Below are 25,719 nucleotides of genomic sequence, written 5' to 3'. Positions count from 1 at the left end.
GTTAAAAACAAAGTAAGTAAACTGGAGAAAGAACCTGAACTTGCACTTTTATTCACAACAAAATTCAGTGTAACCATCTCCACACTTTAATTCATCCTGAAAGTTCACTTCTGTAAATACTGTGTTTGCTCCTGGAGCTTTTGCAATATTCTGCACCTATTTCAGACTAAATAAAACACATAGTTATGCTAGGTATCTCTCTCCTATCCCTTCCTTTTGGTTTTCTTTTTTCAGATTACTGCAGGTTGGACTGTGAGTAAGCAGAGAGACAGAACTTTCTACATCTGTTTCAAAGTATTATGTTAAGTGTATTTTAACTCCTATAAAAGGAGAATGAAAGCATTCTGCAACTTGAAAGAGTTTTGGAAGTGCCAAGTCATTATTAACCTTGAACTGATGAAAACAATAGTATAAAGATGTATTTTGAATTTGGTCTCCTTTAAACCAAGAAACTTTAAATCACCACTACCTAAAGTATGGCATTTGGACTGTGCACATTTACTTGCTTTCTACCTAATCTCAGAGTCAGAACTTAGTCCTACATATTTCTTAGAGATTTATTCTCTTATTACTACATACTACCAGCAGTAATACATTAGGCTAGTGGAAAATGCTCCAAACTACTCAGTGAAACTACTTGATGGTAAAAAAAAAATCCCTGAAATTAAGTTAAAACTTGTTTCAGATTTTTTAAACTGCATTAGCAAGAATTGCCTTGGAAGTGAAATCTCAGGCATGACAGAATGACAAGCTTTGTTCCAGGCAATCTCAGACTTCTATACTCAGACTAGGTAAGGGAAAAAACGAGCACAAAGGTGAGACCAGCAGTAACCCGGGGCAAGATTAGCTACCACTTCTCTAATAACATCTTCTTGATCCTGACAGAGGGAACTGACACCAGCAAAGGGCTGGAACTTGGGCTACATGACAGTGGGTGAACATCCCAGCAGCACACTCAGATTGACCCGATGAGTTCTGTCACTGCCTCGGAGCAATGACATTCCCCTCGGCAGGCAGCCTTGCTCAAGACTGACTAGCGGGGGTAGGACACACAAAGTGCTGTGTTTTGGAAATTGGTCTGTCAAGCTCTTGGTTTGCAGCCAAAGCTCAGGCTGGAACACAGCACAAAGTCAGTGCAAGCGACTGACACCAACACGCGACAGCGACAGGCGCGACAAAACCCCAGAGAGAACGACAGGAAGATTTGAGAGCTGCTCCTCAGGACCCGGGCGAAAGGAGCTGCTGGTTGTAGCCTTGCTTCACAGGGGGAAGTATCCGTGTCACCGAAACTGTCTGCGCTAATTAGAGCCCTGCAGGCATCCTCAGGGATTGAGCAGACACCGAGGAATAAGCTACCTCTCACTCCTATGGGCTGCCCCTCAGTCACAAAGCAGGCGAGATAAGGGAGAGGAATCGCGTGGGAAGCTTTTCATCTCTCCCGCCTGCGCAGCTCTGTGGCTGAGGGAAATCACCCTGAGCAGCTGCACGGCTGAGCAGTTAATCGTTTTCACAACCACTGAAAGTCTCATCATGCCAAACCCTTCCTGAACCCTTCCAAGATGAAATCAGGCCAACCAGCTCATGTCTTCTGATAAGATTTTCTGCAGAATACTCATTCTGGGCAATCTCTGCAACCTTGTTACAATCACAAGCAACATAAAAATTAAAAAAGTGACATGGTGAATGGGCAGAGATATCCACCATTCATAAATTTAAAATATGCTTAAACTAATTTGTATTTTCATAGGTGAAAAATAGTAACCAAGATGACAATTAAAAAGGAAAAGGGAATTTTAAAAATCAATATGTATAATCAGTAAATGAAATTAGCTATTCCATTTAACTTGAGTAAGAGCTTGTGAAAAATTATAATTTAAGTCACAGACATGCCATTTTAATGGTGTATACTGAACTCCTGATATATTTTTTAAAAAGAACAGCTACCTAAACACAAGGGCTCCAGTCCTGCAAAACCCCACATCATGCTTGTGAGTCAAACACACTCAACTTTAATTATGACTCAAAAGTCAATGGCTTCAGCTGCATGCTTCAAATTAGGCACTTATAGGATGAGCGCTATAGAGAATATTTTAATAACAAACACCTCTGCTGTGGCTCAACCACTCACTAACAACTAACAATTCTAACCAGTGAAACACTTAAATTCTGATAAACGCCTTACTGCTCCAAGCATTTTCACACAGCTGTACAGTCCACTTTTCCTAAGCTACATAGTGCCTCTTGTCACTTCCAGTGTTTTTAATGTTAATAGTTTACAGATTTAAAAGACCAAAAGTACATTCCACAAAACTGCATATGAAGCCTGATGCTAAACCACCGTTAGGTGCTTCTTGTCACCTGGAGACAAACTGTCCTCGGATTCCTTAATGGGACGACTACTTGGTGTAAGACTTTGCCTAACACCCACCTCGGCGCTCCTGGACGCGGACGACGAGCTCCCAGGCGGCCACCGCCTCCCTGTCCAGGGCCGCGCGCAGCGTCACCTCGCCGCTCTCTCGCTCCACGCTCACCGGCGACTCCTCGACGGGCGGCGACAGCAGCTCGAACCAGGCGGAGGCGAAGCGCGCGGGGGCCAGGGTGGCCAGGCGGGTGCCCGGGCGGGCGTCCTCGGGCAGTGCCAGCGCCAGGGGCGCGGCGGGCGGCAGCGCGGCCCGCCGGCGGCGGCGGGGCGGCGGCGGCGGGAGGCGCTTGGGCTGCGGCAGCACCTCCAGCTCCAGGGGCTCGCTGAGAAGCGCGGGCCGGCCGCGGTCCCGCGCGTAGAGGCGTAGCGGGATGGGAGCGCGCAAGTGGAGCAGGGAGCTCACCAGCACCACGCGTCCGCTGCGCGGCACCACGAAGAAGTGCGCGCTGCGCGGGAGGGCGAAGTAGCGCAGCTCCGCGTTGGCGCCCGCGTCCGCGTCCTCGGCCCGCGCCTGCCACACCTGGGACTTGAGCGCCAGCGTCTCCTCCACGCGGAGCTGCGCGGAGCCGGGCCCCACGAAGCGCGGCGCGTTGTCGTTGTCGTCCAGGACGCGCACGGTGAGCGCGGCCAGCTCCGCGGGCGCGGCGCCCTGGGGCGCGCAGCGCTTGCAGCACAGCCCCAGGCGGAGCGAGTACAGCGCCCGCGCCTCGCGGTCCAGCGGGCGGCGGGTGCGCAGCCACACGCGGGCCGTGCGCGCGTCCAGCGACACCTGGAAGTGCGAGTGTCCCTCGCCCAGCAGCTGCAGGTGCCAGCGGCGCCCCTGCACCTTGGCGCACCAGGGCTCGGGCCCCAGCCGCGTCAGGGGGATGCTGAGCCCGCGCACCCGCGTGCCCGCCGGCCGGTTCTCCGCGACGTGGCCGTCGAACGAGGGTGTCCTGCGCGGGGCGGCGCGGGCGGCGGCCAGAGCCCAGCACAGCAGCAGGTAGCCGGCGGCGCGCCGGGCGCCGCACCGCGCTCCGCGGGGGCCCATGCCGGCTGCGAGAGGCGGCGGCCGCGGGAGGGTGCGCGGCGCTCCCCGCGCTGCCCGGCCCTGCCCGCCGCTCCCCGCAGTGGGCGGGCGGGGAGGGGCCGGGGCACGCGGGGCCGCCCCCGCCCTGCCTTCCCCCGGTCCGAGAGCCCGCGGAGCGAACCGTCCCGTGCGCCTGCTGTAGGATGTCCCCGCTGGGCGAACTGCCCGAATGATCCCGCTGATGTAGCAACCTACGGCTCGCTTTTCCTCCTCCGGCAGCCGAGTTGTTCATGCACGCGCCGCGGGCATCAGTGCACAGGTGATGTCCTGCAGTCTGTCACATGTCAAGCAGGCTCTCCCAGCACTCCGGTGTCCCCTGAAAACATTTAATTGTTGATTTCTAGACATCTACCTATTCTAAAATGCCAGTTTTGCTCTCAGCGTGTACTTGAGCGCTGTCACTGACCTAAAGTCACATCTTTAGTCATAATTAATCAGCTCCCTTATATCTCCCGATTTGTGAAGGTAAAAAAATTCTTGATGTAATGTAGCTTGACTAAAGAATGTTTCTGGTGATAACCAGAGAGAAATATAACCCAACATTTATTTGCTTGTTTGGATTTTTGGAGTAAAACTAAAAACCCAATAAAACTAAATTTCACCATGTTATGACTACATAAATCAGGGATGTTGTAGAAAAAGTTACTAGATTATGCAATTCCTTTTCAAAACAGATCAGTCCTTTCAAGAAGAAAGTCCAACACAATATAAAAATGGGAGTTTGTTGTGTTTATGTAGTACATAAATCATTTAAGATTAAGAATCATTCTGAGATTAAAGAACAGCAAAATAATAAAAGATACTCCATATTGGTCACATTACTTAAATTTCATGAGACTGAATAATGTTTACATTTCTCATAAAACAGTGCATTTCCCTTATGTGTGCCACCCAAGACTGTGAAAAAGTTCATAGACATAAAATCGTGCTTTCCTGCAAGCCTTTTGGAGAAACTGGTTGTCTTTTTGGGGAATTGGCAGTCCAGGATCAAGTAGGAAGGCTATGGGAGACTCAGAATGAAAAATCCAAGTGCTCAGCAGGTAGCGGTCTTCTCCATTTCATCCTGCAAGCAATTAAGGAGACACAAATCATCAACTTCACACATTAATATATTCTCTCCATTTATGCCTCACATTGAAATGTCTCTATAAAAGCACCCACCTATACAGGATGTTATCTTCAGTGCTTTTGTGGGGGCTCTTTTTTGGCCTTAAGATAGAAAATTTTACACATGTGGATGTGTACAGAGCAAAGGGCAATAAAGAATGGAATGAGATAGGAAGAACCCATAATTTGGTGACAAAGATTTACATGGCTTCAAGATAAAAGGATTTTTTCCAAGAGTTTCCTAACTAGTAGGATACTACAAGGAATCTACAAGTAGTATTTGATCAAATTTTGATCAAACCATTTTGTGAGAGCATTTTAGTGAGTTCTGTTTTCTACATCCACTAGGATTTCCCTCTCTAAAAACATACCAGGAACATTACTATATTTTGCAAGGTCTTTTGCTTCTGCATCAGAAGTTCAACAGATAAGTAATTTTAACACACATGTGGTTTTAACAGACTAAAGATGAGCCTCATTCATGATTTCAAATGCAGAACTCTACCTACATTATCCTAATCAGCACATAGACAGGAAACTGGGAGATTGCACAAGACTTTTTTAGAAAAAAAAATAGAGACCTTATACCATTGTTTATCAAAAAATAAAAGGATGTTGTTTTATAGTTCACTGCCTTATGGTAATCATAGAGAAATACTTGAGACTCCCTAATCCTATTACTAACTCTGCAAATCAGTGGGAATCTGAACTGGTTCCCTGGATATTGTATAGTCAGAATCCATCTGACTTCAGCCCATCTCCAGAAATCCTGACCACGGTGGCTTTACAGTGCAAGTTCCTCAGGTCTTCTACTTCACAAGTTTGTTGAGGTCTAGAATATAATAAAGTTTACACATAATTTATTTCCTTTTCCTGACTGTTGAACAGCACTCTCTGATGTCCCATCAGGGTTCTCTGAATGTTCCAGACCATCCTCCCATTTACAAAAACTTTATTTTCTGTTACCTCTAAATTTAGATTTGTCGAGATGCACCAGTTCTTGCATTAAAGCAAGATTTTTTTTTTTTTTGGCATGCCTTGAATGACATGTGTTCATCTTTTATTACAGTAACTTGAAGTTTCCCTCTTTTCTCTCTGTAAAATCCAGGATTTACAACTCTCAGGGTACATCTACATACCTGAGAGTAAATCTCCTGCCCAGGCTCACAGGCTGCACAGATTCTTGCATGCCTGGAATGCAGGTGAGCATCATTTCCAGAGATCTCACATAACTACAGATCTCTCCTGGTCACACACAGCATCAGGCTGAGCCAACCTTCTTGTTACTGAGGTTCACCTGTGTGACCAGGTGATGGCAAGGCCAAGACAAAATCATAATCTCTGTCAATGTTATGAATTCATCTTTGGAAATTACTGAATTGTAACAGTCTGTAACTTATTGATTTATATAGAAACATATATTTTTTTATAGAAACATCATGACAAGCATTTGATGCAGAATTTGCAGTTTACAAATCAGAATTCCTCAGAAAATGAGCAGAAAACATTCTGAGGAAAATCTTGCCTTAACCTTATGGGACTGCAGTGTCAATATTGAGGCAGGAGAGAAGAATAAGGTATTCTTCCTCGTTTACATATACCTTGTAGCTGAAGAGCAGGATGGCTTAGGGAAAAGTGGGACAATCAACTTTGCTTTTGATCAAAAGGCAAATATGCCTGAAGCAATGAGTGCTCTTGACTGCCACATACTCAATAGCTGGCTTTCCAGGAGAAGAAAGGGGCTGGAAGTCCCCTAAGATATTTTACTATAAATAACTGTAAATATATAATCATAACAGAATTAATTGACCCCTCTGGAGCAAGATGTTGTATGTGTCACCAGGTGCACCTGCCAGACATTCCTCTCAAGCACAAGTTTAAACTTCAGGAAGGGCTCTGCTCTGCTGCATATCCAGCCAAAGGAAGCTCTTCCTACACTATTTACTCCCCGCTCAGGATTCTACAAGTGTCTTGGCAAGCAGCTCTGCAGGATCCAGCCCAGAGTGACACAACAGCCCCCATGCGATTTGAGATGGTTTGTACGTTGCCACTTTTTATAACAACACTTGTAGCTCCATTTTCTCAAATGCAAGTACAAGTGATAATCCTTTCCTGTATAATTTTGCAAATTAAACCTAAATTATTCAGAACTACAGCTGTTGTTGTCTAATCCTTGCTAGTACTTTATGCAGCTTTCTGTCTGTAAGTCACAAATTTTTCTTGGAATCTAGTGCTGAAATGAGTGCAAGAAACGCCTTCTGTCATACTAAAAGCAGAATTCTTCCTCCAAAAGGGAAAAGATAGTGACATTTTCAGTATCTTCCATTATTTTATAACAATTACTTTCCAGTTTATTTCAACCAGCTGGAAGACCCTTTCTGCTGTTAAGCGTGGTGTGCTATATACAAGTCCAAGGTTAAAGAAAATATTTTAATTGCAATAATGTACCTAAATGGACATATGTATGCAGCTGGAAACACCTTCTACATGACTTATAATCAAATTAAATCAGCTATACAGCCATCTCAAAAAGGGAAACTTGAGGTGTGTTGAAATCAGACAACATAGTCATGATCAATTTTCACTCTAATCACACTCTAAAGGTAGACTCTGTTTTCCCTGGCTGGTGCCTTACTGCTTATCAGTAGAAACATATCATTAGTAATGTCCCTTAACAGTTTGAAAACCTTTAAAGAAAAGCTTTTCTTAAGCCCCTAAGTCATCACATGATAAAGTTTTTTTCACTTGTGACTAACACAGAAAATATAATTTTTTTTTAAATAAAACATTTTTTGAAAATAATGATTTTTTGCATGACTTTATCCTATTCTCTAAATGCTCATTTTTCTCAAAACTGTGTTCCATCCCCATACTGCTTTAATGAAATGTCTGTGAGAAGCAGACTACTGTTTTCACATTCAATACATAAAACACAACAAATACACGTCCAATACTAAATCTTAGTAAATCTTGTTCCAATTTTTTTCAATTATTTGTATACGTGCAATAAACATAAAGAACCCATTAATTCTTGCTTGTCTTTCCTATTGACAAGTGTAATTCTCCATATCTTCAGTAGCTTTTGTTTTGGTCATCACATTTCTCCATGTGTGAAACCCAAACTATTTTTACCTCAGCAGAACAAATCAAAACAAATTACATTGTGAGAATGTGCAGATCTGGCAAAGAAAATGTATCTGATTCCATTCCAGCAGAAGCTAGGCAGGCTTCTGGTGAGCTGCTCAGCATCTGGCTGAAAGGGCTGCTGAGGAACTTGACCTTCCAGATTCCCCGATTGTGGGAAGGACATCACTGGACTGCAGCCCTATGGCTTGGGATGTGAAGGCTTCCAGGGTCTGGAGCAGACAACTGCTACAAAATCAGGGAGCCCACATCTGCCAAGGGCTGTACTCTGAAAGCCACAGATTAACTGACCTAGATCCAGTGTCCGATGCAACTCTCCTCCCTAGAGGCTTCCTGGGTTTGAGAGGGGTTTGCTCCCAGGTAGAAGGAAGCAAAGTTAGAAGTATCACACATCAGCACATTTAACAGAAAGGTACTTACAAGAGGTTTCTATAAACAATCCTTTGAAAATAACATTTGTTTAAATAACTCCAAACAGTGTAACAGTACCATGCACTGGTGTCTGGTTCATTTGCGGTATCTTATACTGTACATCACAATTAGCAAGGGTGTCAATCAGAACAGTTATTATAAGAAACATTCTGGTTTAGTCAGTGATAAGGAATAATATACTACCAACAAGGGCAGAAACCACCTTTAAAGTAATTATCTCACTTTCATCTTTTTGAAATTTAAAGAAGCCCGACAGTGATACAAACCTAAACTAGTATTCTGATTTATCTAACTTATATTTTGTGCTCTTACATGTTAAAAATACTCAAGCATATTAATGCTGGAAATTTGGAAACCAAAGCTTATGGCTGTTGTAAAGGAGATACAGAGAAAATATTGTTTGTACAGCTCAAGGAACCAGTGAGGAATGATGCCTCTGTGAAAGATGCATCTTTCATGTGATATGAATGTGTGGTGAGACAAGCAGAAGGCAGTCAGTCTACCTCTTGTTTAATTCTGTTGGAAATAACTGCAGGTGAAGCAGGGCTCAGGCAGCAGCTCCCCTGCCTTCCTCATAGCACAGTTACGATATTCCCTTCTGTCCTGCTCTGCTCCTCTCTCCCAGAACAGCTCCCAGGTGTGTGGAACAGCCAAAGCTCTGCGGGGTCAGCTCGGGCCTTCTCAGCACACCTTGACCTAAGCAAAGGGAAATGACAAAAGTAAAACATGAGCAAGCACTGCTTTTTACCCCAGTCTTACCTTTCCTCTCCCAGCTCGAATCTTTTGATTACCCCCCTCTAGTTTTCTGTGAAATCTGCCCTCCATTTATTCCTCTGTCTCTCTTTTCATCTCAGTGTAACAGCAGCCAAAAGGGGAAACTGACAATGAGACAAAGTGGGTAACTTCAATATCTTTAATGTGCATCTTTTATTCCATGGGCTCTTAAATAAATAATTGGAACCAATAGTGTTCCAGAGCATTTAAAGAAGATATTTTTCCATAGGCAAAATTTAATAGTTGGAATGCAATAAATACTTAACAATGAAAAAAAAAAAAAATCTAGTGCATCTCATACCTGTGTCATTTTCAAAAAATAAGTAAAAAAAAACAGCACTAGTTCATGTCTGTTACTAAAGCAAGTACATACTCACTACCAGGAGAGAACTGCTGGCTTAGTGCATCTCTTTTTTACAAAATAGTATCTTTTAATAGAGCCATGCTTCAAATTTATGAAGTTCAAAGAATATGGAAGGGTTAATTTCAGGTTGTTTTGATTTTTTTTAAAGCAAAAATACTTCCGGACTTCCGGTGGAAAACAAGGGTAAACTTCCACATCTATATATAGCAACAGTTATAAAACTCCTAAATGAACACTTCTATAAAAGTGAGAGTATGTAATTTTACTAAATAAAATAATACTACTGGAAACAGCGACAGCTTTCATTTTAACTTAGAGGGATATTTCTAAATTGTCTACTCACTGTAATTCATAGTTCAGATTTTTTGGGGGAGCTGGGAGATGTGTTTCAGAACAAGCAATGTTCAGCTGCAAGAAGAGCTAAGGAGGACAATTCTGATCTTCTCTTACAGGCAGTGCTGAATCTGCTCAGCCCAATGCAATGGTTCTAAACTGTCAATACAATTCTCTCATTCAAATTAATTCCTACTCTGAATCTGAAATATGGGGAAAAAGTCTTTAAGCAGGGACAGTAAAACAATACAGTCAACATTCCTCATTAACCAAACCAACAAACAAGTGACTAAGTGCTTAATCCTGTAGAAATTTAACAATACAGTAAATATCATCAGAGGAAAAGATTACAATTCCAAAAGAAAAACAGGAATTGGTTTAAGCCACAGTCGACTCTCACTTCATATATGTGCTGATAATGCAGAGTTCCTGTTTTATTGGCTTTGCTGTGCTCCAGCTCATTACACACAGCTGCTTCCCGTGGGACAAGTGCAATACCCAGAAGGAGAATGAACAACCTGAAGTATAAGATTTTAGCCAAAAACCTCAAAGGCTTTCATGCTCTACTTCTTGATAATGCAACAAAACCCCAAAACAAATGTTGTTTTTTTTAAATTAAGGTGTAAGAACATATATATATATAGTAATAAAAATCCCATTAATGGCTACAGCCAGGTTAAAATAACTGTGGACACCTGTGTAGCAGAGAAAATCCATGAGTGATGGCAATCCTAAAATAGGAAATATGCATATATATATATATATAGGTATAGTTATTTCAGAGGACTGAAAATTACACATGAACTCAAGCAGTTTGCAGGTTGGACTTAAACCCCAATTCAATTCCTACTGAAATCAGTAAGATACAATCACAGCTGCTGTACCCCACTTGAAAAAAAAAAAAAAAAAATATATATATATCAGAAGGAAACACCTGAATGTGCTCCTGACATCTGATGGCACTATATGGATTATGTTCCTACAAAACATTTGCTCTTTAGTCTTTGAAATTCGAAAAAGTCTGTCAACAAAACTGTAAAGAGTAATATTTTTTCTTTTCTCACTCCTGTCTTTTACAATCTGAGATCTCCTCACACATGGACATAATTCCCTTTCCAAATCTATTCTACTATACTTTGCTATTAGTGCATACAAATCTTTGCAAAGCCATGATCCAGCCAGGCCACAATGATCTCATGACACATTTATGTATTTTTTATTAGAGCCCACTGCTGAGGCACCATTCAGTGTTGCATTGCAAATAATCTTTGCATTGGTGTGGTTTTTTATGGCACAATGGAAATTAAGGGGGAAATCTTCTATGGCTCCAGTAAACTTTGGAACAGGCACAATGTTATTGTATAATTACTAATTAGATGCTTAAAAATCACTGTTAATTACTGAAGATTGTTGGTTCTACTCTTGCTGTAAATTTTTCTTAATTTCTTTCTCATCAAACACAATTCAATTTGCTTTTTTTTTATAATATTACTTTAATATTACTTTTCTTAAAGTATCAGTTTTTGTAAGGTGGAAAAATCTTGCAATGTTTATCTTTAAGGTGTTGCAATGTTTGCCAATATTTATAACAATGTTTCTGTGATTAATTTTTATTAAAATTTTAATTTAGGCCAGAGATGACTAAGCAAGGATTTCATCAAACAAGGATTTCCAGTGTATCTTCCAAGCAGAAGTGCTAAACACAGAGTTTGCAGTGTTGTCACAACCACCAGTATTTTGCTTTATTTACAATTGCTTGAGGAATGAGATGTTTTGGTTATGAATTTTTTCATGCATTCTGTTATGATTCTAATATGATGTCATTCCAAGGGTGATTACGAGGCCAATGTGAGCATTACTTAAAGAAAGACACCATTTATAGTGATTAAATTATTCCTTGTGGAAAAAAATCAGCTGCTTTTCTTGATCCCTCTAGTGTTTGAAATTGAGTCTCAAAGGGCTTGTGAAGGATCCTGCTTATTGAAAGTGATCTCCTGGAGATTTTTACATACCTCAAGTAGTCCTGAGAACTCTGCTGAATTCCTAATGTACACATAGTGCATAATTACTTGCAAACCGACACATACTGAGCATTTCTGACAGCTGATAGTCCTAAATAATAGAGAGTATAAGTTTAAAAAATAGAAAAAACCAGTCTTTTTAAAGCATCTATTTTCTGTTTACCATCCTTCATCAATATAAATAATACACAGAATTCTGTGGATATATCAAAAGCATCTAGAATTTTCAGAAATCCGCTATTTCAGCATCACAACTAATAGTTCTGAACACTATAAACAACTCAACTGATTCTGAAGAACCTTGGTCCATCCTTTTATGCTTTTGCATTTAGAACTGCCCGGTTTGCAGAGGAAATTATCTCTACCTGGGAGCAGCTGAAAAAGAAACCAGGCATCTGACAAGCCAAAAATTATACACAACCTAAAGCACTGTTGCCTCCAGATTTCTTTAATGAACCAAACTCTCCCTTTTTGCTTCCTGAGCCTCATATCGTAATTGGCAATAACTACAACACCTTCTCAAAACACAAAACCTCATCAACTGCCAGCTCCCTGCTAATAAACTCATCCAGAACAACTTATTAAGACATAACCTTTAAGTGTGTGAGCAAACAATATGCAGTGAAAGCCGCAACACAAATATCTATAAAGCGAGATGAAGTATTAGGATTACTGCAGCTTTCTCTGAGCGAAGCCAAGCATATGGTGGTATAATGGAGCATGAATTTACAGCAGCAGAGATGTACGATATAGATTAAAGCTTCATCTGGGAGAACATACTGCGCGGCAAAAAAAAATCCAAAAAACAACTAACAACCCCCCCCCCAAAAAAAAAAAAAAAAAACACCAAAAAACCAATTTTTTGTTTTATTTTCTGCTTTAACGATGAACACAGAATGCTGTTGTGTAGAACGAGGGCTCCCTCTGCTGCCCACGGGGACGGACAAACCAAATCCTGCCTTCTGAACCGCTAAAAACGTGATCCCGAAATAGCCCTGATTTTCAATCGGTCTGAACATGCTTCTCAGAAGACGAGGATGGATGCGAGGTTTTCAGGCAGGACGGATGGGCTCCTGTGATCCATCTGGAGGGTGCGACATGGAAAGATGCGAAGAAAATTAGCTGAACTAATTTTGTCTGCATTTGCTGCAAGAGTTGTTTAAATGAACAAGTACTTGACACATTTTGTTACTGTTTAAAACTAGACCAGAAATATTTGGTGAATACATCTTTATTATCCCTGTTTTAAGGGACCTGTGGCTTCTTCGTCCTGGCAGAGCAGCTTTTGGAGTTGTTTCTTCATTTAAATTAAATCTTAAAGTACGAGTGGAAAACCTACAGCCTGGAATAAGAGCGCGACTGACCAACACTAAAGGCTGAAATTTGAGGTGTGAAAGTTAATTTTTAACGTGATTGAAGCTATTAAATGAGAGTCCCAGTAACACTTGCATTGCTATTTTGACGCTATTAGCGTCAAATGGCCAGTCTGATGAAGGCCATTACATTTGTCAACTTTTGGGGGGGGGGGAGTAGGGTTTTTTTTCCTCTTTGATTCCAGGGACAGGGCCGTGGCTGAAGGTCAGGACGTCTTTTAGTCCCCGTTGCCGACTGTGCACCGAACAGCAGAGCAGGGTGCTCAGCACAGGGAGGCACTTTTGGGGAGCCCCAAAAGCAGAGCAGACCTGGGGGCAGCGCCGCTCCCCGCTGCTCCCGTGGGATGATCCACCGAATCGCGTCCCCACGGCTGCCTTTTAGAGGAAATCGGAGGGCCCGTGGCAGACACAGAGCCACCAGTCCATGGTGGCATTTGTAGCAGTCACTGGCTACAACGAAACTCCGGGCTGGTCCCTCTGTGCCCTCACTCACAGCGCACTCCGGGCTGCTCCGGTCCCGTTCCCTCACTCACAGCGCACTCCGGGCTGCTCCGGTCCCGTTCCCTCACTCACAGCGCACTCCGGGCTGCTCCAGTCCCGTTCCCTCACACACAGCGCACTCCGGGGTGGTCCCTCTGTGCCCTCACACACAGCGCACTCCGGGCTGCTCCGGTCCCGTTCCCTCACTCACAGCGCACTCCGGGCTGGTCCCGCCATCCCCTCACACACAGCGCACTCCGGGCTGGTCCCTCTGTGCCCTCACACACAGCGCACTCCGGGCTGGTCCCGTCCCGTGCCCTCACACACAGCGCACTCCGGGCTGGTCCCGCCATCCCCTCACACACAGCGCACTCCGGGCTGGTCCCTCTGTGCCCTCACACACAGCGCACTCCGGGCTGGTCCCGCCATCCCCTCACACACAGCGCACTCCGGGCTGGTCCCTCTGTGCCCTCACTCACAGCGCACTCCGGGCTGCTCCCGTCCCGTGCCCTCACACACAGCGCACTCCGGGCTGCTCCGGTCCCGTTCCCTCACTCACAGCGCTCTCCGGGCTGGTCCCGCCATCCCCTCACACACAGCGCACTCCGGGCTGGTCCCTCTGTGCCCTCACACACAGCACACTCCGGGCTGGTCACTCTGTGCCCTCACACACAGCGCTCTCCGGGCTGGTCCCGCCATCCCCTCACACACAGCGCACTCCGGGCTGGTCCGGTCCCGTTCCCTCACACACAGCGCACTCCGGGCTGGTCCCGCCATCCCCTCACACACAGCGCACTCCGGGCTGCTCCGGTCCCGCTCCTCACGCCGGCAGCTCAGGGAAGGCAAGGAGCTGCTGGAGAGGGTGCAGCAGAGACCACAAAGATGAGGAGGGGTCTGAAGCATCTCTGTGATGGGGAGGGACTGTGAGACCTGGGCCTGGAGAAGAGTGAGAGGGATCTCATCCGTCCCTACCAGCGTCTCCAGAGGATGGTGCCAGGCTCTGTTCAGTGGTGCCTAGCGACAGGGCGAGAAGCTATAGCCGCGATCTGAAACACAGATTCCACATCAATATGAGGAAGAACTTCTTTAAACTGCGGGTGGTAGAGCTGCCAGAGATGGGATGCCAGGGATGGGATGCCAGGGATGTGGCGTCCCCCTCTCTGGACACGCGTCCCTGCGTCCCCTGCTCCGGTGACCCTGCCCTGCTCGGGGGGCTCGGGCATCGGCGGTGGATTGGCCTCGCCTGGCGCGGGCGCCGAGGGGCGGGGGCAGCGCTCGGCGGTGGATTGGCAGCGCCTGGCGCGGGCGGCCTCAGCCATGGCGGACGAGGAGCTGGAGGCGCTGCGGCAGCGGCGGCTGGGCGAGATCAGGGCCGAGCACGGGGTGAGGGACGGGGGGATCAGGGCCGAGCACGGGGTGAGGGACGGGGGGATCAGGGCCGAGCACGGGGTGAGGGACGGGGGATCAGGGCCGAGCACGGGGTGAGGGACGGGGGATCAGGGCCGAGCACGGGGTGAGGCAGCGGCCGACCCTCCGCCCGAAGCGCTTTCGGCGCCGCTCGGGGCCTGGAGGGGAAGAGGAGAGGCGTGTGCATGACCGGGGCCAAGCGGGAAGAGGCCCGGCCGTGCGGGAGCTTTGGCTGGAAGCCCCGGCCCCTCGCCGCCTCCCTCCGCTCCTGCCCTGGGAGGTTCGGCGCACGAGCGTTCCCGCCCCCGAACACTCGCTGTTCCATGGATTGCTTTCGTCGCCTTTCCAGCCATCTCACTTTTCAGAGCCGAATCACAGAAACACAGAATTGTTAGGGCTGGAAGGAACTTCTGGAAATTATCCAGTCCAGCCTCTCACCAGGGCAGTGACCTGGAGTAGCTGACACAGGAGCGTGCCCGGGGGGGTTGGAATGTCTCCAGAGACGGAGACTCCACTCCCTCCCTGGGCAGCTGCTCCAGTGCTCTGCCACCCTCTGTGGAAAGAAGTTCTTCCTCATGTTGAGGTGAAACTTGTGTTTTAGTTTATGCTTATTGCTCCTTGTCGTGCACTGGGCACCACTGAAAAGAGTTGGACACCATCCTCTGACACAGTCCATATATGGATTTATGTGAAGTGTCACTTTTGTTGTTCCTGTTGTTCCTTCCCTACCTCCAGCCAGCCCCATTTCCTGTCTGTGTGGTTTTCCATCCTGCTTTCACACCTTTAATTGTTACCTGTAAAATCTGAGGTGTTGATTCCATATAAAGTTCAGGGTTTTTTTTGGTTTTTTGTTACTTGTTTCTGAATAGTCACCAGTAATAGTGACTTGGAAGTTTGCCCCCTTTTATTTTTCATACGTATTAGTGTTTAATGCAGGAACCAACTCTTGTAGAACACCCCTAATTAACTTTTCATTGGTTTCAGGAGTTAGACTTGATGATCCTTGTGGGTTCCTTCCAGCTCAGAATGTTCCATGATTCTGTGATTTCAGCTGCCATGCTGAGAATGTGTTACGTTTCATTTTACTTATCCTTAACTTACTCTGATGGACTTACAATGCTTTTGTCAGTTTTCTGGCTTTGGAGAAGCCTATTATCCTAGACCTAAGGGGAAGGCCTCTTCCTGCCCCCAGCCACAGGAATCTGTGGATGGACCAGGAGCAGCTCACCCACTGTTGGCATGGCTGCGTTGTGAGGAGAGCAGAGGGTGGCACATTTATTGCTAGGGCAGCAGATTCCCACTTCCAGGATCTCATCCATGGGCAGGCAGGTTTAACAGGCAGGTTTATCTTCCATCAACACTGCTGGAATATTTTAACTTTCTGTCCCATGTGGAGTGATTCTGGATTGTGATATTTTTTGCTTTGATCTCCTTCTTCAGGATCCTTCTGCTGATCCGTCGCAACAAGAAGCAAAGCAGAGGTATAAATGAGACTATTGAATTTTGATCTTGCATCTAATAATTTTTAACCTTTTTTTTTTTTTTTTTTTTTAGTATTTAATTTCTTTGGAATGTTGCCCCACATTTTTTTCGTTGCTGGGAAAACCACCAACAAAGGGATTGAAATGGATCAAAGATTTGATGCAGGTGTGGCTCCCGTGCCATGACCATACTGCCTGAGCCCTGCTGGGGTGGGAGGGCATGATGAGAAAGCAGCAGCAGCTCTTTCCCTGGGGACTTGTCTGAGTTCAGTAATCTCATGAGCTGCAGTGATACAGTAGGCTGCTCTGGGGAAGCATCATCCCTCCCACTGTCACCTGCTTCTGGAAGGCAGAATCCTTGGCTCCTCAGGGTTGCTAGGAGTTTATGATCCAAGTCTTGAAGGCTGGCAGAACTCCTCCCAAACTGGTGCTTTTTGTCAGTGGTGAGTTTGGGTTGGGTTTGGCTGTTACTGCAGTGGGAAGAGCCTTTCCCAGTTGATTTGATTTTTCTGGGATACCTATTCCAGTTAAAAAGCTGAAGCAAAATTCTTTTTGTCGAAGCTCAGTGGGGGAACAGTGTTCAGGATTTGTGCTAATTTGGAAAATTGTAAACAAGTGTTTGAAGAGCTGACTTTGCACAGTCCAAGTCTGTATTAACTAAAGTTTCATAAACTAAAGGTCCAGTTTTGCAGATACTTATATCAAATACTGTAAATACATGGAGACTTAGTGGAAAAACTCTAAATACATAAATGAGCTTTGGTTTGGTTTTGGAATTGCATGGACAATTCCTTGTGCCTGCTCTACCATCCTGCCTTGGGGTGAATTCCACATGGATAAATGCAGGATCTAAAGGGTAGCACAGTTTTTGTCTCTTAAAATGTAATTATGAGCAGTAAGAAGGTGTAGGTATGAAACTCACCTTGATTTCTTGGAAGATGTTGCCAGCTATGTAACTTCAGCAATGGGAAATGGGAAATGTCCATAAGAAACAGACATTCCCAGGACAGGAAATGCTATAAAAGATACCATGTAAATGGAAGGTTTGAAGTGACCTCAAGAAGCCACTTACATGAATCAAAAGTCTTCTGTAGTTCTGTGCATGTTATTTTAGGTGCTTGACATCCCATTTTTAATGTGTGGTTCACTTTTCCTTACAGGGAAGCAGAGATAAGAAATACTATTTTAGCTCAAGTTCTTGATCAAGCAGCTCGTGCAAGATGTGAGTATCCAAGTAACTTCCTAATAAAAAATACTCATCTAAGTGACTCCTCAAAAGTGTGTTGTACAGAGGCCAGACTAGAAAAGTACTGTTGTTGCTGAGAAGATAAAACTTGCAGCTTTTCAGCTAGCAATATTAGTGATTAGAAGGGAGAGGCTAATGAGTATCTGAATTATGTTAATGTTTTAGATTTGATTTAAATTAGTAGAAGAAATTATATGGAGAGTCAAAGTTGTTTAATCAGAAGCAAATGTTTAAAAGTAAGAAATATAACTGTCTTGTACCTGGCATAAATGAAAATGCCTTTTACAATTTATTTCATGACCCTGGCATGAAGAAGACTGTTTCCTAGGGACATTTCTCTCTTTTTTGTTACTAGTGAAAGTATTGCAGAATGTTCTAAACCCAAATGAACAGAGCCTGTTTTTGTTGCAGTAAGCAATTTAGCACTTGTGAAGCCAGACAAAGCAAAAGCAGTAGAGAATTATCTTATACAGATGGCAAGATTTGGACAGCTAGCTGGAAAGGTCAGTATATTTCCTAATTCTTTCTCACATATATTTATTTTTAAACACCCAATTCACTCTAAAAAAAGAAGTTTATAATAGATGCAAGTTAAATTAACTGTAAATAGCTCCTAAAGACTGTTATATAATTCCATCAAAAACCTTTTGTAAGAAAGGAAATTGTGATCCAGTTGTTTGATACTAAGCATCTCTCAGAGTGTGTTTATCCACATTTTGTTTGACTTTCTTAGGTATCAGAACAAGGTTTGATAGAAATTCTTGAAAAAGTGAGTCAGCAAACAGAAAAGAAAACAACAGTGAAGGTGAGTTTTCATTCCTAGATGTAATGTTGTAGGAAGTAGAGCAGCAGAATTGCACGTGTGGGACCAGTTCAGGATGGAACTTTGTGTTTGCCCTGCTGAGTGCTGGGGTTCCATCAGAGTCCTACACATCTGCAGCTCCTGGGGCCAGTGTGGTGTGGGGCAGCCTGGCCCAGCTCTGTCCTGTGCCACTGGGCCCAGCAGGGCCTGGGGTGGGCGTTGTGCCCAGGCAGTGCCTTCATTGCCACGTGCATGGACTGGGAAAGGCTTGTGCCAGCCTGCATTTACATGACCCTTCAATTTTCACTTGATGTATTTCATTTTAGTTCAACAGAAGGAAAGTATTGGATTCTGATGAAGAGGATGATTATTAATACTACTGTAAGGCTGCCAAACAATAGCCTGGAAAAATGCTGTTAGCAGGCAGAATGCAAGATCTGAAAATGTTTACGCTTCTTGACTTTTTTTTATTATTGTAAAAGGCCAACAAATAACTTGTAAAATAAATCTGAGAAGGGGGATTTTATAACTTAAAGTTTTGTAGTATAAGAGGCCTGAGCAGTGTGGGGTTCCCCGTGGCTTCATTAGCATGAATGTTTTGTTGCCCCTTCCTCACTGTAAGCTCTGCTTTCAGCCACTGCACACACTTAACTTGCTGTTATTGGAGATAGCAAGCACAGGAGCCAAGTGAGACAGGGAACAGCCACTCAGAGTTAAAGTCTGTCCAGATTTTGTCACAGAAGTGTTAGAAAGGAGATTCCCTGAGCCCCAGAAGGATGCCTATCCAGCCAGTCACCGGCTCTCAAGTCCTCACTGGAAATTTAAAAATGAAGGTATCCAAATAGTGTTTGGATCAGGGGATTCCTATCAGGCAGTCTGTGTAAAGAAATGTTACCAGCAAACAGCTGAACTGTTCCCCTGGGATTTCCTGGGCTTTCAAACAAAGCAAGTTAACTGTGTCATACACAGCACTGTTCAGACACTTGGTATCATGTATTACAACTACCTCCACTTCTATCAAATGGCTGGAGTGTTTCTTACCTGGAAAAAAAAGACACACCATTTTCCTAAACTCTGTAACTCTTGCATGCATAAAGTAAAACTGAACTTGTGCTGTACCTTTATTCAAGAATATGGTTATGGAAATCAGTAGGATAAATACTGTAATGTGCTGATAAACGCTCCCACCACAACCCCCTTATCTGACATAATTTAACAGGATCCTGTATGATTCCAACTGCAGTGTTTTTTGGAACAGAATAAACTTGTTTCAAGTGAGCACTAGTGGGTGTGTTTTTCATCTTGTCTGAATGTGGTTAAAATATTAAACAGTTGTTATTTTTGTTTCATTTGTTTTAGACTGTGCATTTTGCTTCTCTGTGTTTGTAATTAGGATGCCTTAGCTTATGTGATATCCTGAGTGTGCCAAATTTCTTCAGACTTACCACCCTTACTGAGTTTGAAGCCAAAGTTTGGTGAACTGATTTTTCTTACCTATATGGTTGAGCAATCTAAACAATAATTTAGTTAAATGCATGCTACAATAAAACACAAGCAAAATTCTCACTCTGTAATTTGAAAATCAGATCTATAATAGTCTACTAGATCTTAAATATCTGGATTATTCTTGCTACAGGTAAGGACCAATTACTTACTCAGTGTCACAAGAAGGAAAAACCTGTTTTACCTCTTTCCTTTTGTGTCTTTTGACTTGTAATAGCTGAACATCCTTTTATTTTTTAATGTGAATGTAGAGCTAGAAAAGGAGGCTATGTGAAAATGCTCAGTTTCAGTAACAGTTCTGTTCTGTGTGCATAAATCTAAAACCCCACAACCTAATAAAGTTATCCGTAAATGTAGGAGGAAGGAAAGTCCAAGAGTCAACACAAGGTAAAGTCTTCAAATGCCTACAAAACCAAGCAAGAAAATCTGTAATAGACTCAATGCTTGGACAAAAGCACTCAAAGAAAACAGCATTTTCAAGAGTTCTTTTACTTGTTTTTTCTTTCCATCATTTGGCACAAATCCAAGGCACATCTGAAAATCATATGAACTCATAAATTATTAGAAAAATAAACACATTACCCTCAAATCCAAATGTCTTTTGACATTTTACCTCTTAGATTAAAAAGTTACCTGAAAAACCCAGCACTCTTATCTTCCAGCTTTGTATTTTGCCAGGTAGTTTACTAATACCACAGTTAAAAAAAAAGATAATTATCTATACAAACAGTTCATGAAATAAAATGCAAGCTGGATGTGATGAGCCAAGAATAAAAAAAAAAACTACACTGCAAAACCTGGCTTGTGCTATTTACAGCTTGTCCTCCCATAACCAAACAGTAGAAAATGAACTTCCAATCTAAGCAGCCACTTGGTAGTTCCCTGTAGCTTTCAGAAGTGATCACCCCTGGGAATGGGGCAGGATTTGGCCTACTCTAGCCAGTGGTCACTGATGTGAGAAGTACCTTTCATAATGGGAATTTTACCTTTTTAACAGCAGTCCAGAGCAGGCTCTGAAGCACTTTTGTCTGTGGATGTTGCCCAGGATCAGAATTGTGAATACTTGTGCATTTTTGCATTACTTCCTTTAGAGGAGGGGAAAAGCAACTTAAATGCATGCTACAATAAAACACAAGCACCTTGTGCTTGCTTCTGCTTTTTTGTTAGGCTGTGAACATCAAGTCCAAAGTTTAGCTCTGTCAAGGGCTCTCCACTTTTACCCTAGTATCTTGGCTCCTCTGTAAGAACTTGATCTTGCAGCTCCAGTACAGGGGAGCATTGCTGAGATACTAGCAAGGATTACATCCCTTCACATTAGTAATGCAGATGTTACGGACTATTGTTTGTCCAGCTACTGAAATATACAGAAATATATACTATAATGGTTTGTAACATTACAATAAAAATAGAGACATTTCAATTACCTCTGGCAATAAATACCTTGTAATCCAATATATCTTTTTATATATATAAATATATTTAATTCTCAATGTAGTGATAAAAACTGAAAATGCAAAAATTATTCAAAGACTTTTAAAGTGGGTGGCTGAAAAATACAATACAGGGTTTCATTTGGTTTACTGTTACATAGAACTTTTTAATAAGTGCTGAATAGAATAGGAAAGTAATTTTGCTGTCTTCATCTCCGTTACATCCCTGTTAGTGAGATCAGTAATGATCTGGCTGTGTGGTCACCTCCTAGATGAACAGAGGACTCAAGCCCCAGGGTGCCAGAACATTCCAGCTGTGCTGCAGAGCCTGTGCCTGCTCTGAACCGGGTGTGTGAATGTCACCGCCATCTGACACGCAAGTGAAGGGCTACTGAAATTCACACCACCAACTTCCTCAGCTTCGGGCTTCAAATCCCTGCTTCCCTTCAGTGATCTGAACCTGAGCCATGCCAGTCCTGTGGCTGTGGCACACCTGGCTCTGCAGGGCTGCAGGAGCCACCGTCGCTGCCCTCTGCTGGCAGGGGCACAGTGACCGTGTGTCTGCGCTGCAATAATTTACTCCTGTGAGGAGCTGCCGTGTCATCATCTTCCACAAACCCACCACTGCAGCCCGAGTCAGTCACCTGACCTGTGCTCTGGTCCAGCATTCCAACAGATTTTAATTTCCTTTTATCAAAGCTTTTAATAGCCATCTGTGAGGAGAGAGAAATGGTACATTAGAAGCATTATCTACTTTTTTATATTATTATATCTCTTCGTTAAGAAGGAAAATTAATATATTGTTTCTTGAACATTATTATCACATCGATTTCATGACACTGAGAACACAGCCAAGATTTACAATAGCATACTTTGTAAGAGAATAATTATATTTGGGCTACATATGAGAAAACAAGAGGCCAGCCTGCCCCAGGCTACACACACATCAGTACCAGACCTGAGAACAAGAGACATTCCAAAGCTTACTTTCCCCTCACTATCCCAGCAGCATCCCAACTCTTCTAAACATCAGTTGTAATGCAAGTCTCATTGCACTTGAAATTAACAGCCATTTCTTTTACTATTAAGAAAAGTGGAAGTAGTAACAGACAGGGCTGCCCAGAGACTGCTGAAGGCAAAGGCAGTTTTCCCTGCTTCCAGAGGTCACCTGTCAGGGAAAGAGACACTCACTCTCCCCACCCCTTAAGTTCCTCTTTCTGGTTGTTCCAACTATTCATATCTTCCATTTCCACACCTGTTCCTGTTTCTGCTGTACAGAGTGGGTGGCTGGCCTGGATTACTGACCACTATGCAAATGTTAAAATAACCAGAAGAAACAAAGATAATGCAAGCATGCTAATGACAGATCATCTAAGTCAAGAACAAAAGGAGAAAGTAGCTTTTTTACTGAAATAATGGCAACAGTCTTGAAAAAGCTGCAGACAGAGGTTATTTACATCCACATTTAAATCCACTAACAATTCAGAGCTGTATGGACTCATGAATTAGTTCAGCCACAGCTGTATGAACTCACAACCACAGAACATGGCTGGACTGCTCTGTATCAGGGTCACATACTTGTTTTCTGACACCTGTGTACTGAAAAGACATACTGCCTTTAGTGATCCACAGTTATAAAATGTAAATCCCAAGTTATGTAGTGGAATATTATCATTTAGAAAGAATTATTAAAATATTACAGCTTTAGAGAATATTCTCAAGGCTTTTGGCAAATACTCAGTCTTCTAAGGGCAGTAGGAAGAGTATCCCATTTTCCAGAAGGACCTGAGCTGCAGAGTCTACGTTTGCAAAGCTGTGTCAGATGGGCAGCTGCTGGAGTAACCTGGTAAAAACTGTTTTGTTTTGGACAGATCATTTTTCTCTTGATTTAGTGTTCTGAAATAGCCCAGCAGAAGATGCAATGAGAGTCAAAACCAGTGTAAAGGAGCACAAGCTCTGGGGAAGGCAGCATCCAGCAGCTGTTGTGGGTGTCACTGCACCCCAAGCAGAGGTGAATCTGTTACATACATCTGTGTCGCAGCTGACAATGCAACATGCAGTTTGCTGTCACCCTTGCAAACAGTCTCCTCTTACAAGCAGACTTAAAGCAAACTCTAATTTCAATCTACTGAAAAATGTCTCTCTTGCCAAATCAAGCTACAGCTCCAAGAAGCTGCAGAGTTTTTCAGTTCTAGGTTTTGCTGGACAGGACACAGAAAACAAGACAGAGATGAAACCTGCAGTAAGAGGCTTAAGAGATTGAAAATAATGAAGTGGTCAAGGGGTGTCATAGAAGCACCACTGAAGTTTGAACAATGATGAAATGAGCAATTTGGCAAACAGGTCAGAACTTGTGTGATTCAACGACCACCACTAGTAAACTTTCTCTTACACGTACCCAGAGTAATAGCAGAGCAAACAAACATAACTGCTGTAATATTAAAATAATCTGAGCAAGTATTTCCACTTACCTGGTGCAGTAAGTGATAGTCAAAATTAGGGACGCTTTTATCTCTTGTTATTGTTCTCCGTAAGTGTTTTTCTCTGAAGAAGATTTTAAAGAAATCAAAGAAATTAAATGTCTTCACATAAGCCTTTCATAAAAGACTCTCAGAACCTCCACAAGGTGGAACTGTCTCGCCAGAGACAGGCATCTCCCTGACAATACCCTCCCAGAATTGCAGCCTACTTGTATTCCCTGTATTTTACTATGGAATATGCATTGGGGCTTAAAAAGATATTGAGCAAAACCCAACCAATGAGTGAACACCATTACAGTATTTTTAAGCAGTCTGGCTCTGAAATGCTTAACTAATGGTACACCAAGTATTAGTGCAATCCCAATTTTAGATACATTTTCAAGCCCTCCCTCACCACTCCAGTGAGCTTGTCATGCCAGAACATCTGCCTGGGGATGTGACCATGCCAACCCTGCAGGATTAACATCCACTGGCACACCACCATGTCATGTGTAACCACCCCTGAGCCACTTTGGGACTTCGTTAGCAGCTGCACTTCACCTTTGCTCATGGGAAACAACAAACACACTGTGAGCAAGCTTCTCTGCTTACTTGTTAAATCTGTTAATTGATTGGACCAGTTGAAGTTGTCTCCTTATGGGATCATCAGCTTCCTCACAGGGCTTAGGGTGCACTGGGGGTTTAAAAGAACAGGCAGCTAAATTACAACTGGGTCTCACTTAGGAATTAAAAAACACAGTTGTGATTTTACATTGAACATAAAACTGTATCAGTGCTAATTTGAATTAGAGTGGTGATTTATCTTTGGAAATTTTAAAACCCTTCAAGTTGCAGAAGTAACCATTCTTCCTCAGATTATTACAAGTGGCCAAGCTTCTGAAGATACTATAATTCTGGACTTTGAAGTCCTGAATTCCAGTTTTTACCAACCTGAATTAACACAGAGATACTAAACCACCTCTTCATTAGTATTACTCACTCATATCTTCTATTGCTCTTTTAGAACTATTCAAAATATTTGAAAGAATATTCTCAATTTTAGGTGTCAGCACACTGTGATTAATTGTGATTTTCTATTAACCAGACATTCACAATCTTTCTAAGGGAAGGAAGTAAGAGTTTTTTTGAAAACTCATGGGTGCTGAAATGGGCACTCCTGCTCTTCATCTTCCCCAATTCCTGCTTTGCAACCTCCCTGTTTTCTTTCTACAGTCCTGGTGGCATCATGTCCTTTGCTGAGCTGTCCAGCACAGGGGGCACAGCTTTTCTTACATCCCCAGGGCAGTGAACTTGAAAATTCACCTGAAAAACTTCTGAGCCAGCATAATGGGAGCAGTGGATAAGGCAGATCAGAAGCTGGGTGCTAGTACAGAGGTGAGGAGGAATCTGTGCTCCTTAAGTTCCATCTCAGGGGCTGCTTAGGCACATTAAGATAGGGCCATGTGTCAAATCCTTTAAGGAGTGAAATAACTTTGCATCATTGAATATAACATATAATGTTATTGCTATTAAAAAGGGGAAGGTCAGAGTTAACACTGCAAGATAAAGGTATCAGAAGGATGGTAACTCAGGATCCTGCCCAAGGCACGGGGCCCTGCTGCAGCCCAGTTGTGCTGGCACTGCACCTCGTGGCCACACTGTGCCACTAGCTCAAAGTCCTCTGCAAACTGTGCTGGAGGTTCACAGTCACCTCTGTTGCTCTCATTTCTGTCCCAAAACATGAGAGACAGTAACTAATGAAGAGTCACTCCCTGACCTCTTTTAGGGCAATATAAATGACACCCAACAGTCATTTAAATCTGTTTTGCTTTTCACTGAAATGCACAGTTCCTACACGGCTAATTATATAAT

The 25,719-nt window shown here is 43.5% G+C and overlaps 3 protein-coding genes and 2 long non-coding RNA genes across 11 annotated transcripts in view; 1 reads left to right on the top strand and 4 right to left on the bottom strand.

Annotated features, from left to right (window-relative positions):
* LOC128812718 (neural-cadherin-like) overlaps positions 1-3,452 on the bottom strand; it is a 59,332-nt gene extending 55,880 nt beyond the window's left edge. The window contains exon 1 of the mRNA XM_053987288.1: positions 2,429-3,452. Coding sequence (XP_053843263.1) covers positions 2,429-3,452 — 1,024 coding nt within the window. The remainder of the gene's footprint in view (positions 1-2,428) is intronic.
* A 999-nt stretch (positions 3,453-4,451) lies between these two features.
* LOC128812802 (uncharacterized) lies at positions 4,452-12,452 on the bottom strand. Its single transcript, XR_008438841.1, has 4 exons — positions 11,658-12,452; positions 9,656-9,848; positions 8,678-8,870; positions 4,452-4,554 (listed from the first exon to the last, which is right to left on the bottom strand). It is a non-coding gene; the product is annotated as an uncharacterized LOC128812802 (long non-coding RNA).
* A 102-nt stretch (positions 12,453-12,554) lies between these two features.
* On the bottom strand, positions 12,555-13,886 carry LOC128812803 (uncharacterized). Its single transcript, XR_008438842.1, has 3 exons — positions 13,533-13,886; positions 13,349-13,485; positions 12,555-12,750 (listed from the first exon to the last, which is right to left on the bottom strand). It is a non-coding gene; the product is annotated as an uncharacterized LOC128812803 (long non-coding RNA).
* A 913-nt stretch (positions 13,887-14,799) lies between these two features.
* PDCD5 (programmed cell death 5) lies at positions 14,800-19,733 on the top strand. The gene is made up of 6 exons (XM_053987690.1): positions 14,800-14,902; positions 16,367-16,407; positions 17,568-17,629; positions 18,065-18,156; positions 18,387-18,458; positions 18,782-19,733. The coding sequence occupies exons 1-6, from the start codon at positions 14,837-14,839 to the stop codon at positions 18,827-18,829; spliced, it is 381 nt and encodes a 126-aa protein (XP_053843665.1). The 5' UTR covers positions 14,800-14,836; the 3' UTR covers positions 18,830-19,733.
* Positions 19,734-20,429: 696 nt separating this feature from the next.
* Positions 20,430-25,719, bottom strand: part of ANKRD27 (ankyrin repeat domain 27) — a 55,497-nt gene continuing 50,207 nt past the window's right edge. For all 7 annotated transcript variants that reach the window (XM_053987033.1, XM_053987037.1, XM_053987032.1 and 4 more), the window contains 3 exons: positions 24,460-24,541; positions 23,860-23,932; positions 20,430-22,101 (listed from right to left, as the gene is read on the bottom strand). In XM_053987033.1, coding sequence (XP_053843008.1) covers positions 21,835-22,101; positions 23,860-23,932; positions 24,460-24,541 — 422 coding nt within the window. In that variant the 3' untranslated portion in view covers positions 20,430-21,834. The remainder of the gene's footprint in view (positions 22,102-23,859; positions 23,933-24,459; positions 24,542-25,719) is intronic.

This window comes from Vidua macroura, chromosome 11 (assembly GCF_024509145.1).
Source record: "Vidua macroura isolate BioBank_ID:100142 chromosome 11, ASM2450914v1, whole genome shotgun sequence".
NCBI lineage: Eukaryota > Metazoa > Chordata > Aves > Passeriformes > Viduidae > Vidua > Vidua macroura.
Note: the sequence above shows the minus strand (reverse complement) of the source record. Positions and strands in the feature narration are given on the sequence as shown.

Coding starts and splice junctions, on each gene's coding strand:
- PDCD5 (XM_053987690.1), top strand. CDS start 14,837: ATGGCGGACGAGGAGCTGGAGGCGCTGCGGCAGCGGCGGCTGGGCGAG. Junction 16,408..17,567: donor CAACAAGAAGCAAAGCAGAG/GTATAAATGAGA, acceptor TTTTCCTTACAG/GGAAGCAGAGATAAGAAATA. Junction 18,157..18,386: donor TTGGACAGCTAGCTGGAAAG/GTCAGTATATTT, acceptor TGACTTTCTTAG/GTATCAGAACAAGGTTTGAT.